Consider the following 19320-nt stretch of genomic DNA (forward strand, 5'->3'; position numbering starts at 1 on the left):
CTACTCCACCCACTGTCGTCATGGCAACATGCAAATTTAGCCGCTGCGCCGCCGGTGATTGGCGGGCGCCGCCTTGGCGGGCCCGGGGGCGGTGCCGGGGCGGAGAGCCGGGCAGGGAAGGGAAGATGGCGGCGGCGGAGCGGAGCAGATCCCCGGTTCCCGGGGGGTCCCCGGTGCCGGCCTGTATGTTCGCCCCGGAGCCCGGCTCCCCGGGCGGCCGGCCTCGCGTGGCGGCGGCCGCCTGTCCCCTCCGCGCAGCCTTCGACGGCGAGGACGGCGAGGCGCTCAACGGCGAGCCCGAGATCGACCTCACCAGTAAGGTAGGCCCGGCGGGGGGGCGGGCGGCGGCGAGCGCCATCACCCCGCCAGGCCCCCGCCGCTCTCCTCGCTGCCGGTCGGCCGTGTGCGGGGGCCTGCCCCCGAGCCTGACCGCTCCCCCGCACCCCTCGCAGGAGAGCGAGAGGCGGGGGCCCGCCTGGCTCCGCCGAGACGGGAGGCTCCCCTGAGCGCTCCGCCGGCCCCAGCATCACCTGGGCGGGCGGCAGAGCCAGAGGTGCCGTGTGGAGGCGGTCGGGAGAGGCTCAGCAAAGTTGTCCCGTACCCCGGCCGGGACTGGACGGGGCTGGCAGGCTGCTCCGCCCTGCGCCTTCCCCGCGCTGGCTGCTCGGGGGGAACGCCAGCCCGAGCCGGGGTAGCAGCCTCAGGAAGCGCCGGGTTTGGAGCTGTCAGCTGCTGCTACGTCCCGCTGACGTTTGCTCTCCGCGCTGGGTCTCTGTAGTTATCTCTGCTGCCAGTTGTACTAGTTCCTGGGACTTTCTCCACAATCTTAAAAGGAGGTCAGAGCTTGTAACTTTTGAGCATAAGAGCCCAGTGACAAGGGTGGTTTGATCTTGCAAAGAGGGTTAAGTCAACCCAGAAAAGGCTTGTTCACCTTGTGCAACTCCTTTCTAGGATCCAGTGACAAAACTGTGTCGTGGTCTTATTTCTGTCAGAACCATTCTCGCTCCCATCCTGCAGGAAGGTACATTGTAGTAATATGTGTGTGCCAGAACCTGCCACAGACTTAGTTGCCTTCTGTCACTGTCTTCTATTTTTTTTCCCAGTTGGCTGATCTCTTTAAATGTATGCCTTTTGCTGCCACGGGTTTGGTGTACTGTGGTGCTATCTCGCACTATAAAGTCTCCTGAAAACTTCATTTGATCCATTTGTAATTATGTGATCCAGAAGGCAGCATAGCTGTTATTTCCTCCTAGTTTTCTGTCATCCCTCCTCTTCATGCTTCCAGCTTAAGTTGTTCCAGAGTCCTGGACTTTGTTGCCCTCTATGCACAGAGAAGGAAAGAGGAATTGTGTCTGTGGACATGGCAACCTTTTTGTTTTTAATGGCTATTTTACAGTATGGTACTGTATTAAAACAAATGTTGCAAAGATTATCTTGTAAGATAGTAAAGAACAGAAATCAAACCTGTAGTATCTATTGATCGTGCCTTAATGAGGACAAGATTTTTATACAGGATGCCAATATTGATCTGTGCTTTGTCTTGGATGTGACTGCTGTGGAAGAGAGCCAAGGAGGATGCCAAGGACTGCATCACTGATTCTCGACAGCCAGGAACCTGACCAAAACTCCAGCAAAGAGAGAAGAGTGCTTTTCTCCCACAAACTCCCATTTGTGGTGTCAGTCTGTCTTCCATTCCTAGAAATCTGGAGGTGCTGTGGAAGTGGTAGGTAAGCATTTTTTGGATCTTTATTATAATTAACTTTTCCAGACAGCATTGTGCATCTGCTGTCTTTTCCCTGGACTTTTCATTCATCCCCACCTTGGATGAGAGCTTTAACTGTGAACTCTGCTCCATTTTTCTGAGTTAATCTCCCACTGTGTGCTCAAAGCAGCAGTCATATGGTGAGAATGCAGTAGCTAACCTGACTGCCCCCCCAGTCTTTTCTGTCCTCCCAGTTGAATTCTTCCACTCCAGTCCCTATTTAAAATGGGGACTCCCACTGCAATCAGTTTGTTTGATAGTTGCTAGTTCTGTCCTGGTCTTTCTGACCCACCCCTGGCTGTGTTAATACTTTTTCCCTGGTCCTTTCCCTATGTGTAAGTTGAGCTCTTTTTAGAGAGGAACGCTTTGGGATTCTGTTATCAAGTGCACCTTGTCAGCTGGTCAGGGAAACAGTTCTGTTCATCAGCACAAATTCATTACCATGTTGATCTTAATGGGTGTTTGTTTTCCCTTCAGTGCCAGCACACTGCAGCAGCAATCAACTTTCAGGTCAAAAACCATAGCACACAAGGCTATTAGTGAAGCTGATACTTACTGTAGATCTACATTGACAACAGAGCATAATGGCACCTGAACAATGTATGACTACAGGGCATAGAAAACAAAATATGACACTGCAGAAGGTGCCTTTCCCCCAGCTGCTTGATGGCTGCTGGTGGCTCTCCAGCCGTGCAGAATGACAGGCTCTGTTTTTCCCATAAAGGGCAGCACTGTGTACCAAACATAGGGTTTGCCCCTAGTACTTACAGTTTGTCTGCCTCATGGAGGCAGGCAAAGCCACCTCTCCCCAGAGACTGGGAAGGGATTTGAGAGATGGCATTTTGAACTTGTGAGATGTTTCCTTCTGCTGTCTTAAGCATAAAACAATAACTGGTTGTCATTTTTTTTGCCCTATAGGAAACCTGAGGTTGCTAGACCTGCATGGCTCCTACTGATAACTGCTCAGTGCCTGACAAAGTGGAAAGAACAAAAGTGAACATTTTTGACTTTGTGAAAGCCTCTTCAAAACATGCATTCATAGTGCAGGCATGGAGGGGTTGCTCAGAGGTGAAAAGCAAAAAAAAACAGAGGAACCAAAATGCAGGGCTTCTCTTCGACCAAGGAGATGACAGAGGACAGGCTTTCTCCATCCAGGAAGCTAAAGAGATCTTCAGAACAGCACATCACGTCTTGCAGTGACCCAGGAAACCACCCAGCTGGCTGGGGCTGTGACTGCAGAAATAGTTGTCAGTAATGCTGAGTGCCATTGGAAGGTGTGATCCGTGAAAGCTGCTGGTTTATCTCCAGATACTTCTCGTGGTGTCCTACTGTGTCGTACAAGCTCTGAACTTCATGGGCTGCAGAGTAACCTTTGGAGGCAGTCTGCTGCTGGAACACCCTTCAGGAGCCCCTTTGTGTGGCAGTGAAGGCAGCAGTGTGGGGGAGCAGTGTTGTGGGCTGGTGTCAGTGAGCCTGTGCTGTTTGAGGCCCCCAGCCCTCCTGCCTGGCAGAGGAAAGGGTACAACAGTACAAGCTGTTGAGTGCCTTGGTACTTGCTACAGCACCCTGCCTGCTCACACTGCTGAAGCACTTGGACTCAGAAGAACAAAGCTGGTGATGAGACTTGAAGAAACTGAAGTTAGTTTGCCCTGCTCTGGTGGCCCCAGCTATTTTATTGATCTTTGTGTGTGTTACAGCCTGTTTAATAGATCTTTCTGAGTCCCTGGCTTGTGCTAGTGCACTGGCCTAAAGAGTGAGATTGTCTGCTGTGCATCCAGGTATTCCTGAAAGTACTTGCAGGGTAAAAGGAGCCCTACACATCAAAACACAGCCTTCCCTTCCTGCCCAGACTGAGCCTCTCAACAGTTGCTGATTTCACTCTCAGTGCATTTGCATCCAGTGGTTTCCCTCAAGAAGAAAATGAAACTAAAAGGAAAACAGAACTGAAAGAAAATTTAATAAAAGCAAAACTCATTCTTTTATAGCATGAAATAGAAAGACTGTGACCTTGCTGAGCAGAGTGCTTTGGTACACTTTGCAGACCACGCCAAGTAGTTGAAAGGCTTAGGTAGGGCATGTGTCCAAAAGGGGCACGTGAAGGTGGTTGTATCTCTTGTAGCTGTCTGGCCCTTGCACACACATCCCTGCTGTCTGGGACCCTTAACATCTGTGGAAAAAGTTGCTTTGGCAGCCTTAAACCTTCTGACCAGCACCTGCTGTCTGTGCTTCAGTCTCCAAGCATCGTCACTATGGTTTTGGAAATCTGCATCAACATTATTTGTGAGGGGTTGGGTTCCTTCACATTCTATATTTCCAAAAAAGCCTTCATCAAGTGTGTAATAGTGGTGGTAAAGGCAGTTTCTCCTTGAAAACACATTGTGTTAACTGTGCTAAGCAAGTCAGGCTGTGTTAGGGCTTGTTGGGCAGACTTGAGGATGTTATTGTCAACTGCTCTAAACCATATGTTTTAGGCAAACATCTAATTTAGCACAGCTTTCAGTCTCAGTGCATAGTGAAGGGAAGTGCTTCTTTCTGGGTGTGATTTTTGGGACGTGTATGTAGGGACAGCTGTGGATGTCACTGAGTGTTGGCACAGATGTGCCTACCCTTAGGGCTCTTGGTGGGTGTCAGCCTTTAATAACTTACTAAAAGTGCCTTTTTCACAGAAATCTGTATCAATTGCTTCAGCTCTTAGGCTGCTGCATTGGGATGCTCAGCCAGCAACAGATTTGTAACCGTGGAGGCAGCCAGAGAGCAGGTAGAGTGGCTGATGGAGGTCTCCTTGGTCTGTCACTGCCATGCCACCATTGTGGCTGCTCTGTGCAAGTGTCCTCTGCTGTACTGTGTGAGCAGTGCAGGTTTCTGCCAAAAATGATGCTCTTCCATTCTAGGAAAAATCATTCCTAAAGCACTCTCTTGTCCTCGTTTCCTGCTTTGTTTCTTTTTTGTTTTTTCATTCCCTTGATGTTCCTGCAGGGAAGGGCAAAGGAAGTTTGATTATTGCAATAGCTGCAGTCAAAGTTTGTTGGTAGCACAGCTGCTGGCCTACAGAACTGCCGCTCTCCACTGCTGAAACCTCCAGATGTGCTCATACAAATTGCTTTTGCATGTCTGCCCCTCGGTACCATTGTGTAAAGTACCTAAAATTTGAAAATAATGCTTATTTGTGTTCTCTCCTTTCCTTCTGCCCCCTCAGAAAACAGAAGGGGACATAAATGTGTGAAAGACTTAAAAGATGCTCTGGATTTTGGTGCCCAGGTGTTCTCTGCGGTGAGGTCTGGTTGGCTTTCTCTGGCTGTCCAGTCATGCTTCAGGGGAGCAGCAGCACTTTTTGCAGCAGAGATTGTGGTACCCAGCTAGGGAATTTCTGTGGAGAAAATATCTGCTCCCCTTTCTGTTTTCCTTGAATGAAAACACATTGGGGTGTTCACTTAAATGTGGCTTTTAAACACTGGTTACATCAAAATGAGATGCTTGGTATTCTTACTTGCTTTGAAGTGTATTTTCCTGCATAAATGAACTCTGAGCTCAGACAAACAATCTTATGCAGTGTCACAAGGAAGTAGCTGTCAGCAAAACTGGTTTAAAAAACAAAACCAAACCACCACAAAGCGGTCCTGGGAAAAGAGTCCTTCTCTTTCAATAAAGCACATAGATTGATTGTGCTTGTAACTGAAGCTGGTTTAGAAATTGTTTGCCTGACATCTGCAAATAGATATTCAATCTTTTTTTCCAGCTGGTGATGGTGAGTCCAACTTCAGAGCAGTATGACAGTTTGCTCCAGCAGATGTCAGAAAGGATTGATGAGGGATGTGGGGAGACCATCTATGTCATTGGACAAGGATCAGGTGAGTATAGCTTCCCCAGCAAAACAACAAAAAATTATTAAAATTATAAGAAAAACCTGGTTCATCTAACTAGACTGAAGTTAACACTTATTTTTCCAGAATGACTTGAAAATGTTCATAAAATATAGCAGAATATGTGGGACAGAATTCTTTTGTTTTGTCCCTGCCGACAACTGTCTCATGTAGTGGAGCTAAATATATATTTTTTATAAAATTATGCAAGTTCTTTTTTGGAAATAATGCATGTCTTGTCTGAGCACACCAGGAAAAGACAAAAATCTAAAATTATAATAACAGCTTTAGTACAGATGTCCTCAATTTCTGTGAAGGTCTTGTTCTGTCTGATTTTGTTCACTGCTCTGTTGGAAATAACATATTTTTACCCCACAGGAATTTATGATAGATACTTCACATAGCCAAAATATATGCTGCTGACTTTCTGTAGTAGTATGTGTCTGCTATGGAGGGAAAGGTTTTCCTTTGCTCAGCATGAGACCTTTACTGTCACATTAATTTGCGTGTGACTGCAGTCATTTGCCTTTGCAGATTTTAGCAGTTAGCATGGATTACATTTTTGTTCTTTTTGACAGTTCCAGTATTTGCATCTGATGCTGGTAAATGCTGGTAAAGGGCAAAGCATGCCCTTGCTTTGAAATAGACATTTCTGAGTATCAAATAATTGTTTATGGTTATCATAAGGCAAAAGACATGTTTCAAGAACACTGGATATTTACTGAATATGAAGTTGTCATGATCAGACATTTGCTGTGTTTGAGGAGGAGTATGAAACCCTGCCAGGACTGGCTGAAATAATGGACAGAGGGAGTGTAAGCCCAGAACTGTGTGCTTTTTGGGTTTTCATGGAGTTTTGTGAAGCAGCCAACACAGAGGAGAAGCCAGAATTAGATGGCTAGTGTTCATCCCACATGTAGACTATATCCTTGGTGTTTGGGATAAGCACATCTGCAGTGGAGATCTAGCTAGACAGGCTAGTACCTGCTTTCTTTTCTAGGATACCTTGTGAGAGTGTTAGCTGGTAGCTGTTGCAGTGATTCACTTAGAAATAGGCGTTTGTTTCTTAAAACATGCGGTTAAACTTCTGACTTCATTTTGGGTTGCAGTGTAGTTGAGGAAGATGGGGATATTTTCAACAGAGAAAGGATCTTGATATCTCTGCCATTGTCACTCCTTCTCATTCCCTTTCAGCATGTGTGATTTTGATCATCCCAGATACGCAGGTCAGCTGACTGAGAAGCAATTGAAGACTGCCATAGGAAGATTATTAGTTCAGCAGTAGTGACCTTTCCCTTTCTCCCCTGGGTTTTGCTATCTCCTGTCCCCTACTTCTCATTCCCCTTCTATAACCCAAGGCTTGTTTTAGTTTTCCTCAGTCTCAGCCAGCTTATGAGCCAGGTTGGAAATTGCCCAGTAACTCAGCTGGTTTTAGAGCTGGGCAGTAATTAAAATGCTGATAAGTTCATGCAAACTACAGTTCCTGCTTACCAGCCGATGAGTCAGCCATGCATGTGAGCATGTACACATGGCAATAACTTTGGTCATCCAGGGGCAGTGTGGCTCTCCACCTTTGTTTGTTGTTTTGTGGGCTTTTTTTCACCCACAGAGGAGATTCTGGGGTCAAATCTGTGCACCTTCACAGCACCTGGATTGGGAAAGAGATAGTGATCTCCTTGACCCTGTCTAGATAGTTGCCACTGGTGTGGTTTGTCAGCTCTTTTGCTTGGGTGAGCTGCAGTGCCACATTTACTGGCTAATTGTGGTGATGCTTCACTCAGAACTTTCCTTTTATTAATGCTTTACCTCTTCTTGCAATGGGAGAGGAGATACTTTATCTGACTGAAGGACACAAAGTACCTTCAGCAGGTGAAGTAAGGGAATTAGAAATGTGTCTTTGTTGCCAATTCCTACATATTTGCTTGTAAAGATTGTGAAGAAAGCTCCTCTAGATTAAAGATGGCGGTTTTCTACTGTCATTTAGGACTTAGAGTGAAGACCATCCCTTTTTATTTTGGGCCAAGGGTGTTTATTCTGTGTACATGGCTGACACCTCTGGTCCACACATAAATCCCGATGGGTGTGCAAGTCGCAGGCAGGATGACAATGCTGTGCCTGCTGCAAGGTGGTGCTCACTGCCTGCCTTTGTCTCCCCCACACCACACCAGATGGGACTGAGTACGGGCTGAGCGAGGCAGACATGGAGGCGTCCTATGCCACGTTGAAGAGCATGGCCGAGCAGATCGAGGCAGACGTGATCCTCCTGAGGGAGCACCAGGAGGCCGGGGGCAAGGTGCGCGACTACCTGGTTCGGAAACGTGTGGGTGACAACGACTTCCTGGAGGTCAGGTGAGGAGCTGGGTGGAGACAGGGTTAGTCAGCAGCTCAGCTGCATTTTTACCCTGTGAGCAGTGCGTGGTGCTGAGCCAGCAACGCCGCTTCAGGTCTGGGTGTTGGAGCTACCCAACAAAGGGAGTCAAGCTTGACCACTCCTTGCTGATGAAATTGCCTTTTTGTTGTTGTTGCTGTCTCTTTTGTGAGCAAACTGTTGGTGGAAATTTGCCTGTGTTCAGCAGAGGGCTGGGTGACGGCTGGCTCTCTGGGTGACAACCTCACAGGTGGGGGCATCTTTTAGTGTGCTGGGTTGCCAGAGGACGTGTGCACATGTGGCTGGTATGTATGTGTGTATATATGCACACTGCTGGAACACAATACTTTTGACAAAGGGTCCAGTTCTGTTCCAAGACTGTGATGATCCAAGTCACATTTTAATGGACTTATACTAGCTTATGTAACATGACTTGAGAGTCTGCCCAGACCTAGATGGAGAGGATTTCCAACATTTGCCAACAGCCATAATAGCCACATTGATCAAAGAAGGAACTTGCTGTAGGACATGGCTTTCTCCTAAAATATTTCACTTTTTTTTTAGCTTATCCTTTTCTGGGAACAACAATTTTAATTTTTGTGCTCTTCTTAGCGCTTGGTGCTGTTGCAACATAAGAAATGTGAGAAAGGCAGAGGTGTTCTAGACCAAGTTGGGATTTAGTCTTCCTTTTGAATTGTCACACTGTTTATGTTGGACTGCAGAGACGAGGAGTTGGAATAGAGACTCTGTGTGGCATCAAGCAACGTCACATTCAGTTCACTGTTATGGACACCTGTGACAGTGTTTCCGCAATCTTCCACATCCCAGTCCCCAGAGTCTGGGATCTCTGCTCTGCTTGTGAGGCTCTAACATTTTTTAATCCCTGTTTGAAGGATAGGGAGCAAAAGCCAGTTATTTGCAGGAGCAGTGATGTTTGGGTTTTTTGGCTCACTTGTTCATTTGTTCAGGTACCATATTTTACCAGGCTGCTTCTCCTTTCCCCTGCAGGGTAGCAGTAGTTGGCAATGTGGACGCAGGGAAGAGCACCTTGCTGGGTGTGTTGACTCACGGCGAGTTAGACAATGGCCGCGGCTTTGCTCGGCAGAAGCTCTTCCGCCACAAGCACGAGATCGAGTCAGGCCGCACCAGCAGCGTGGGCAATGACATTCTGGGCTTCGACAGCGAGGGCAACGTGGTGAACAAACCTGACAGCCACGGTGGCAGCTTGGAATGGACAAAGATCTGTGAGAAATCCACCAAGGTCATTACTTTCATTGACCTGGCTGGTCACGAAAAATACCTGAAAACCACAGTCTTTGGCATGACTGGCCACTTGCCTGACTTCTGCATGCTTATGGTAGGTAGCAAGAAAGATGGACCGTACCAGCTGGAGTGGGGCTGTTCACAGCTTTAACAGCCTCGACTTCTTTCCTGTTGCAAAGTGCCTGTGGGTTTTGGAGGGAGGCAGCATCTCACAGGAGAGCAGAAGCCTCTGTGGCTCTCTTTCCGGTACTGTGAGGCAAGTGCCCCAGAACTGTCAGTCCCAGACAGGCCCAAGATGATTCTTGAAAATTGAAGGATTTCTGAATTTTAAAACTGAGTAGAAATGAGTCAGTCCTCTGCCAGTGTCCAGCAACATCTGAGATGAGCTGAGTCTGGTCATATGGCCCCAGTGGCACATCTGTAACTTAACCACAGTCTACTGCATGTGTGACACAAGGCCTTCTTGGTAATCCAGCTTACTGCAGCAGGAACATTAACATCCCTGTATTTTATATCCCTGGTGTAGGTTGGGAGTAATGCTGGGATTGTTGGAATGACCAAGGAGCACTTAGGCCTGGCGCTTGCACTTAACGTTCCTGTCTTTGTTGTGGTGACCAAGATTGACATGTGCCCTGCCAACATCCTGCAAGGTGAGTCTTACAGGCTCTCTCCAGGGCTGTTTCTGACCTCTGTGTGTTGCTGTCCTCTGCTTGGGTTCAGCAATTACTGCTGGAAGAGAGCTGCTTAATCTGGTTCTGACTGCATTCTAAACACCTTCCAGAAATCTATCCTTTTCCCTTGCTCATTTTGCAGGTGGTTGACTTACACTCACTATGTCAAACTTATCCATGCTGGGGACTCAACTTAGCAGCCCAAAAGTGTTTGCTACAAGGTTTTGCCTAATTGAGCTCTAAGAAGAGCAGCATACAGTTGGGGTTTGGGCTTTGCTTTCTCTCTGGGTATGGAGGGAAAGTCTGGAAGTTCTTTTGAAAGCTGCTTTCCTCCCTGCCCACAGTTCGAGTGTGATCTTAAGCTGTGATTGCACTTGATCTCCCCCTGCTGTTGGTAAAGGGGCAACTGCTTGTTACCTTCTGCTCACCTGGGCACTTCTCAGGTATGCTGGCATAACTACAGCAGCTCCTTCCTCTTGTCTGAACAACCAACCAACACTTAATAAATCATGGTTTAAAGCAGCTACATATGCAGGCTGTGAGGCAGGACTAGACACAAGCAGGGATGGCAATAAGTAGCATGGGCTAGTGATTTTTTTCTCAGCAGAATTAAAGAAGCAACTCTAACCCCAGCAGTATCCCATTAACCCATGCATGATGCTTTTTGTAGGCTGTTACCTATTCTCACTTTTAAAATTCCCTTTAAGCATTTCTCATGCCTTCAGAAACGTGCTGTGGTTAATTGGAGCAATGGGTTTTTTTGATAATCAGTCCTAAGAATCAGAGAAGTGAATGCTCCTGGTACTATCTGTAGTTCAGTGCATTATTATAAAAATCCTAAATATGTTTCAGGCAAATAGATGCATGTGATCAGATGATAATCTGTTTATCTCTATAATAGATGTTTGGCAAAAGAAATGTAAGGCCTGACCATAAGATAATAACTGGGAAGGAAGGAGACCCTTTGGCTCAGCGTGAGGAGAGAAGAGCTGCTCTTGGGAGAAGCTACTCCTGTGACATGCTCTGTTTAAAGTAAATAGACTAAAGATTTGACTCAAGTATGTCTGTGAAGAGCAGATGGCCTGATTAGATGTTTGTGTTTCTGTATCCAAAACATTACTTTCCCATAGGCAATCATTTGTTTACAAAAACCTGTCTAATTGGATGACAATTGTAGAACATAAATGGTTTGCTCTTTTAAGCCCTTAGTACCTTTTTCTGGTTTTTCTTTATTTATTGTCAGGCACTTTGTAGGAGGTTGATACTAGTGCATCAGGTAATGACCCTGCTGGCTGCTGGATATGAGGCTTAGAAAATAAGTTAAAAAGCGGCAAAAGCTGAAAATTGGGAGCCATGAGATTTGTTCCAAAACACAGATTTCTTAATGTGGTCCACCCACATTGTCCTAGTCTGTGATGATAATCTTTACCTCTTTCATGCTTCTCCAGCCTCCTGTGGCAAGTTGACTGCCAGGGAAAATGTATTGAGATTTGTTTGGTCAAAATTGATTTGCAATTAGCATATTCTCAAATATTTCTGTGACTGAGTTGTGATTTTCAATTAATACACTATGAAAAATCCTTTCTAGAAAGAGGAAATACCTTGTAACTGCTTAAAGCTACTAATAGACAGCTACAAAAACGTCTCCTTCACAGCACTGCAAACTTGTCTGTCTGTTCATGGCGTCGCTTGGCAGCGGGCTAGCTGGCATGAAATAGAAGATGGAATGGCTCCTAAGTCCTACCTGGGCTGCAGCAAACTCACAGTCTCACCTTTAGCCATCTTCTCCTGTCTTATCTGTGGCCAGAGCACCTGTCTCCCTGTGGGGAGAGACCCCACAAAGGTGATTTGTAAAGAGGGGAGATGCTGCCCTAACAATATTCATTTCACCCTTTAAGAAACCCTGAAGCTGTTACAGCGACTGCTGAAGTCCCCAGGGTGCAGGAAGATTCCCGTGCTGGTTCAGAGCAAGGATGATGTCATTGTAACAGCCTCCAACTTCAGCTCAGAGAGGTAACTGGAGTAGAGGAGAATGATTCTCTTTCAATCCTATGTGGAGACTGGGTGAGGAGATTCAGAGAGTCCCATTGTCTAGATGTGTGAAGGTTGCATTTGCCATGTGGAGTGTGTTCCATAAGAGTGTGTTGATTTTGAGGTTGACCTGCTTGTGTTCCCCTCTCTGAGGCAGAAATGAGAGGCTGCTTCTGGGCAGTCTGCAGAAGACAGCAGGGCATTTGGCTTCCTTCAGTCCTTTCTTCAGAACCTTACACCTTTTCCCAAATTTCATTGGAAGGCAGAGGCAATGTTGCAGGTTTTCAAACATGGGGTGTTGTGCATCTGACTACTTGCCAGGCTCTCCCTTTCTAGCACAGTATATTGAATTAGTCCCAAGATTTTGGATGTCTCCCTACATGTGGAAAGCCGGGTAGGAAAGTGAACTAACTCCATTTTCATCAATTTTCCTTTACAGGATGTGCCCAATTTTCCAGATTTCAAATGTTACTGGGGAGAATCTAGATTTGCTGAAGATGTTTCTTAATCTCTTGTCTCCACGGACCAGTTACAGGGAAGAAGAGCCAGCAGAATTCCAGATAGATGATACTTACTCTGTCCCGGTAAGGATCCTGGTGTTTGGAAGAACATTGTGTTCCCTTTTTTAGGCTGAAGCAGGGATCTTCTCTAGAGAGGAGAGTTCTAGAGCTCTGCTGCTGGCCTGGTAGAGTAACCACAATTACTTTTTTTTCTTTTTTGGCATAGGGTGTAGGAACAGTTGTCTCTGGGACGACGCTGAGAGGCTTAATCAAGCTAAATGACACCCTGCTGCTGGGGCCAGATCCCCTTGGCAACTTCCTCCCCATTGCTGTCAAGTCCATCCACCGCAAGAGGATGCCCGTCAAGGAGGTGCGGGGAGGCCAGACTGCCTCCTTTGCCTTGAAGAAGGTGAGGTGATCTCCTCCAGACCCCCAGAACAGGAACTGCCCTCCTAATTTTAGATTGTTCTAGAAGATCAGCTGCAATAAGGCTGTTTTTGTAAACATCAGCTGCCTCATGTTGCAGTGGAATGGAATCCCATAGAACTTCTGTGGTTCCACATCCTGGTTTTTCCTCCTAGCAGCTGCCAGGGGATAGCAATGCCACTAGATAATGATGCTAGAGATATCTAATAAAGTGGAGGAATTTCAAGAAAAGTCTCCTTTTGTGCTGGAACTGTATTAGTAGCCTGCACAGTGTATTTACACTACTCTTGGCTTGTAGGGTCAGCTGCATGATTTGGGATTTAAAAATCAATATTTGATATTACTCCTCTTGCGAAAGGTTTCTGTCAATCTTCACTGATTTTAAGGGGATATAGTTTAACCTACACCATACTTTATGTGATCAGGCTTACAATGTTGTATTAACAAACATCATGATTTAGGAGAGATTTCCTTGGATAATGTGCAACCAGGATGTAGGTTTTGCTTTTAAAGGATCAGTGAAGTAAATGTGCCAAGTGTCCAGCATTTCCAGTACTCTAAAGCTTCCTTATAAACTTCAGCTGAATTTGATTTTTACAACCTTTACATGATATCCATAACATAACATAACATAACATAACATAACATAACATAACATAACATACAGTTATGATACAGTTATGTATAGTATCCTATACATAACATACAGAGTTCTGCACCTCTTGCTTTGCCTTTTACTGGGCATGAGGTAGTATCTATGAAATCCCTTAGGATTCTGCTGGATGCAGTCAGGCAGAGCAGCAGATTTCTTCCCCAGAGAATCATGCTAAGGTTTTTTGTGTCTCTGCTTTTCAGATCAAGCGTTCTTCCATCCGGAAAGGCATGGTGATGGTGTCACCCCGCCTGAATCCACAAGCGTCGTGGGAGTTTGAAGCAGAGATTCTGGTGCTCCATCACCCCACGACCATCAGCCCACGATACCAGGCCATGGGTACGTGTGTCAGTGCTGGATTGTCTTTGTTTCCCAGTGGTAGCATTTTGTATCTGATCTAGCCTAAGACAATTTTGCTCCTGATGTCTCTGTCAACCTGAATATATGCCATAGTTCCTGGTTTTGCCTTTCCCAGCATTGTGGAAGGGAGAGGGAAGGGTGCTTACAGAGGAGAGTGGGGTAGCTGTAAGGTAAAAAGGAGATATGTACTCTCAAATGTATCTGGAGCCTATCTGTGCTGTATCTCCATGGTGCAAAGATTCTTCACTTTCAAGTGCTGATAGAAAGTGCTGATGCTCGTTTTGTGTGCTGTCCTCCAGCCCAGCTGCTTGGTGTGTAGGATTCTGTTGAGGGTACTTCAGGGAAGGCAGGATTTGAAGGCAGCTGTTCTAGCTGATGTGCATGTTCTTTTTGGGGATGGAACAGAGGCAGCTGCGTAACCCATACAGTCTTTGCTGTAGGGTGAAGAGCTGCCTCAGATGTGTCTCTGAAGCTGGTTCCACTAATGGGCCTGGCTGCTGAAAGCTGTGTGCTTTACATTGACAGTGCATTGTGGCAGCATCCGTCAGACAGCCACGATTCTCAGCATGGACAAGGACTGCCTGCGCACAGGGGACAAGGCCACCGTGCACTTCCGCTTCATCAAAACCCCGGAGTATTTACACATAGACCAGCGCCTCGTCTTCCGGGAAGGCCGCACCAAAGCCGTGGGTACCATCACTAAGGTAAGGGCTGCGAGTCCCACCTGCTTCTGCCCATTAGTGACTTCTTGCACTCAGAAGCCAGCAGGAGAATCCAGATAGCTCTGGAAGATTGAGGGGAGAGGTTGTGCGTCAACCAAAAGCATCAGGCCTGACGTGGGTCGAGGATGACCGATGTGCTTTGTCATGTGGTGGGTCTTTAGCTGGTGTGAATGAGGGAAGGTAAAGGGAGAGGCTGAGCCATATGCTGCTGGTTCTTAAGGCTCAGTCTCTTTCTGGCATCCTGTAGCTGCTCCATTTGAGTCATGTTGTGGAGGCTAGAGTGTCACCTCAGCCAAGTGGCCCTTTCCAAGGGTGGAAGATCAGAGGTCTAGGTTTCTTTGAACAGCCGCTGCTGCTGCATCCTTCTCTTTGTGGTTACTTTTAAAAATTCTCCAGAGGCTTTTTGTTAAAAAGCAGCATTGAACCTTGCCAGATCATCCTGGCTATTTTAATGCTGAGTTTGGCAATTTGCAATTTGCAGCTACTCCAGACCACCAATAACTCACCAATGAACTCCAAGCCACAGCAGATCAAGATGCAGTCAACAAAGAAGGGAGCTGTTACGAAACGAGAGGATGGTGTTCCCGCCGCTGGGATGGCAGCTGGAGGCCCAGCAGCTGGGGATGAGGCCCCCTCAACAGCTGCAGCACCACTAACACCTACTGCCCTGCAACCATTGGTAAGTGAGGAAAATACCATCTCTGTCTTAGCTGTTTGTGTCATGGTTTCATCTGTTGAGGAAGGGTGCTCTAAAGCAGAAGTATTATCCCCTCATACCTTGAACTCACCTTGCCACAGGAACAAATAGAAATATAAGTAGTCTCACAGCAGGAATCATAATTCTCTGATGTCTGGATGACTCCATGGCTGACCTTCCAGCAGACAGCAGCTCAGGGTACTGGGACAGTTCAGGTTGGACTCAGGAAGTGTCTAGTCTAACCTCCTGCTCTAAATAGGATTAGCTGTGAGGTCAGACCAGGTTGCTCAGGGTTTTATCCAGTCATGTCTTAAAAACCTCCCAGGGAGGAAGACTGTACAATGTCCCTTGGCAATGTGTTTCACTGCTTTGACCATGTGCACAATGAAGAAGTGTCTCTGTATACCCAGTAGCTGAACTAGTGAAACACATAACAACCAGTCACAGAACAAGTCTTTGATGTCTGAATGAGAGGTAGAATATCCCTACACTAGAGAAATTACAACCTAAGTATTAGGTACAGGTCATCTGCCCTGTCGAAAAATCAGGAGGGGACATCCAAGAAGAAGGAAAGACTTTAAATTTCTCTTTAGAGAAATTTATCCGGGTTGTTTTGTTGGGTAGAACTTCAGTTCAGCTTGTCCCTGGAGGATACCTAATCTTTTACCTGGCCTGAAAGGAATGGAAACTCAATTCTCACTGCAGGCCTACTGATCAGCTTTATTACTGATAGAAGAAAGGTCCTTTTCTTGGAGGGTACTTCCTCAGGAAGTGAAGGGTTCAGGAACCCACTCTGTCAAGTGACAGGGTGCTCCCCTTCTTAATTCTAGCTAGATTAGTTGCCATGGTCAAATCTCACCCTCTTGAGCCAGACTGCTCATCAAAGGGGGCCCCTAGCAGGGGTTCTCTCCCTCTGCATATGCCTGGGGCTTCACCCCAGTCCTCACCTCATCCTCGTCTTTCTGTAGCGTCACTGTGGTTGTAAGTAGTGGTCCTGGCTTGCTCTTTGTTTCATCCCTTCCCCTGAGACTCTGAGTTGCTTTTGTTCTTGCTTATGTCTTCCTCTCTCTCCTTGCTGCGTCCCCTCAGCCTGCCCTGGATGAAGAGCCCCACAGCCGTGAGGGCAATAAGGTATTTGGCTGCTCAGAGAGAAACAGTGGGTTTGCTGAGGTTGGGAAAAGTCAGGTAGAGAGCCATGGTAGGGGGTGGGGGGCTCTCCTTCAATTCTGTACAAAGTCAAGGGAGCCTGAGGCCTTGATTTCCTGTATGCTGAACTCCATGGCACATACTGGCTCTCATGGGAGTGAAGCATTTAGAAATTTGGGAAATCAAAGTCCTCCCAGCTTGAGGGGCAAAACTTCATGGTGCATCTGTCTCTCCTCCTTCCCTCATGGTGTGTCTGTCTCCCTCCTGCCTTATCTCCTTCTTGCAGTGGTAGAAAGCTGTTCAGTCACAACTGCCCTGCCACTGTCTGAATGTGTGTGTGATCCATCTGAATTCCTGCTGTGTTGATATCCCAACTGAGGGGTTGCTTTGCACTAAAGTCAGTCTTGTTTTCCAGTCAAAAGTTGGAGGAGGAGGCCGTCGACGTGGGGGTCAGCGCCATAAAGTGAAATCTCAGGGAGCCTGTGTGACTCCTGCCAGTGGCTGCTGAATTTCTTATTCCTCCTCTCTCTGAAGAATTCCTCCCCATCCCTTCATTTCTTATCCAAAAGATCCAGAGCAGCGTAAACCAAAACCCATCCCAGCTGATTGGCTGCAGAAGAATCGTCCCTCCTCCCTGCAGGAAGCGATGGAGAGGAGCATAATTTATAAGCTAATGAAGGTGATAAGACAGAGAACTGAGTAACTGACACCTTCCTCCTCCCCCTGTCGACACATTTTTGTACATCATGGGCTTAGTTTTTATTCTTGTTAGTTTTTATTATATTTTGTGTGCATGAAGATGAGAGGGGAGTCTGGATAGAGCTGCAAAGAGCCAGTTAGTTGCCTCCCTCCTTCCTCACCCCTTTCTGTCCACAGGACTTGCTGCTCTCCCCTATTTGCTGTCTCAGATCCAGGGGTTATCAGATGCCAGAAATTTCAGACTTGCAAAGGTTAAAACAGGTTATTTAGGATGGCTCCATGGAACATCGTTTCATCACCACTGTGGCCTTGTGCCAAATATGTTTTGGATTCCCTCCCTCTTAAACTATTTCTAAGTGGATTTAATTTAATGTTGTAATGACTGAAGTTTGAAGGAGATGGTGAGAAAGTTCCTTAGTTGGATATCTAAGAGGGAAACAAATTGGAAAGCAGTCGTTGATATTAAGTTCAGGGATCCTATGCTCAATATTCTCAAATAATGTTGAAAGCACTTAAAATTTTAACTAGCGACAGAGTGAAATGGGCAGACATTTACCCACCCAGTTCCCCTTCCCATTTTGCTGCTTTTCCCAGTGTTTGTTCAGTGCACATTGGAGCAAATCTTCCCTGCCTCCCAAGGCTGCAGCAACTCCACTGACAGTATTAAGAACAGTGCAGGAGCACTCAGTCCGTCCTTGAGCCAGAGAAAGCCTTCTCACCTGGGCGGACAGAGCTCACAGGTGGTAAGATACCTTTGGAACAGAGACACCAGGCTAACATGACCTTTCCTTCATTTTGTTTACTCCAAGATTTCCAAAACCTTTTTGGAACTCACTGGCCAAACTTTGCCATGGCAGAAGTAGGATTTGTCTTCTCCCCTCTTGGCCAAAGAGGGCAGTGACAAATTGGTACCAAATTTATAGAAGTGCTTTCAAGGTTGGACGTACATGGTAATTTTTCTGATTTTCACTGAATTTTTTAAAAGATTTTATTTTTCTTAATGAGAAATTCTGGCTTCTCCGAGAAAGCCCTGCAAGCACAGTTTACGAATTACTGTTAGAATGGTTTCTTTAACCATTTAATGAGTTTTTCAAGTGATTGATTCCCTGCTTATTTTGATCTCTTTTCTTCTAACCCTACCTCCTCCCTTGGCTCTGGTGAGGACAGGAATTATCCTCTGCCAGCTTGTGGTGAGCTCTGGGAGCGTGGTAGCATTTTGAGGAGGAGATGGCATCCTCAGCAAATCATGGCTCCCCCCAGCAGGCGCGGTCAGGCTCGGTTTCTCCGAGGGCTTCCTCCTCCAATGAAGGACTTTTATTTTAATCAGAGAGAGACTGCAAAGTTTCTGTCCCTCCTTAGCAGGTTGTTCCTGTTCCTCACTCTTTGTCACCTGTGTGGAGTTCTTTGCAGCTCACCTTGTGGCTCGGGGTGGGCTTCCAGGCGGGCTGAGTGGCAGAGCGCATCTCCCGCTGCCAACACCAGCACTCCAAGAGCATTAAGCGGCACGGGAGAGGCAAGAAAGGTGGTTTGGAGAGCAGGATCCTTTGCCTTAGAGACTGCAGTGGGTGGAAGGGGAGGTCAGACAGTCCTTTTCCAAGCTATGTGCCTAAATACCAGCACTCTCCTGGCGAGGGAGGAACTATAGGCGGCTACAACACTAATAGCACCCGCATTGTGAGGGGGTGTGAGGTGTGGCTAAGCAGGGCACCAGGGCCTGGCTTGTTTGTCTTCTGGCCCTGTAGCAGCATCAAACTGCATCTGATTTCACTGCCCTCTGCTTCTGAAGGGAGCAGGGAGCTCCAGGCGGTTTTCTCTTTCTCCATTCCTTGTGCTCCAAGTGAAGGAGACTGCCGAGACTGAAAGAAGGTTCACTTCAATTTGTGCAAAGGAGGTGGTGTGATCTCTCTTTTGTGACCAGCATTTACAGATCACTCAGGCTGGTGTGATCTATAAAATAAATTTTAAAAAAGTTTGTTCCAAGTAAAAGTCTTGATTTGTCTTGTCTTCCTGATTTTTGTCTCTCTGGAAAACCAGGCTGAAGTCCCGAGGAAGCAGGTTTGCCTGGCTCCAGATTCTTTTGCTGGCTACAAGAGGAGGCTGTGCTTATAGTGACAGCAGGGCAGGGCATGGCACAGCACAGCACAGGAGAGCTGCTACTGAGCT

At 46.8% G+C, this 19320-nt stretch overlaps 1 protein-coding gene across 3 annotated transcripts; it reads left to right on the forward strand.

The window, feature by feature from the left end:
- Positions 1-116: 116 nt before the first annotated feature.
- On the forward strand, positions 117-19198 carry GTPBP1 (GTP binding protein 1). 3 transcript variants are annotated; one of them, XM_058804630.1, is made up of 13 exons: positions 117-320; positions 5499-5610; positions 7791-7971; positions 8999-9347; positions 9780-9903; positions 11823-11937; positions 12395-12539; positions 12682-12864; positions 13737-13872; positions 14419-14597; positions 15097-15294; positions 16402-16443; positions 16874-19198. In XM_058804630.1, exons 1-13 carry the CDS (start codon positions 126-128, stop codon positions 16964-16966), a joined length of 2052 nt encoding a protein of 683 aa, XP_058660613.1. In that variant the 5' UTR covers positions 117-125; the 3' UTR covers positions 16967-19198. The 3 variants fall into 3 exon arrangements, with proteins under 3 accessions (XP_058660613.1, XP_058660614.1, XP_058660612.1); XM_058804631.1 differs by lacking the exon at positions 16402-16443 and having other exon boundaries at positions 16874-19196; XM_058804629.1 differs by lacking the exon at positions 16874-19198 and having other exon boundaries at positions 16402-16866.
- The last annotated feature ends 122 nt before the right edge of the window (positions 19199-19320 follow it).

Source organism: Ammospiza caudacuta, chromosome 5 (genome assembly GCF_027887145.1).
Source record: "Ammospiza caudacuta isolate bAmmCau1 chromosome 5, bAmmCau1.pri, whole genome shotgun sequence".
NCBI classification, from domain to species: domain Eukaryota; kingdom Metazoa; phylum Chordata; class Aves; order Passeriformes; family Passerellidae; genus Ammospiza; species Ammospiza caudacuta.

Bases quoted from the DNA above. Each gene is read 5' to 3' on its own strand.
- GTPBP1 (XM_058804629.1), top strand. From the start codon at position 126: ATGGCGGCGGCGGAGCGGAGCAGATCCCCGGTTCCCGGGGGGTCCCCG. The intron at 5,611-7,790 runs GTGAGTATAGCT...ACACCACACCAG, and splicing joins TGTCATTGGACAAGGATCAG to ATGGGACTGAGTACGGGCTG. The intron at 7,972-8,998 runs GTGAGGAGCTGG...TTTCCCCTGCAG, and splicing joins AACGACTTCCTGGAGGTCAG to GGTAGCAGTAGTTGGCAATG.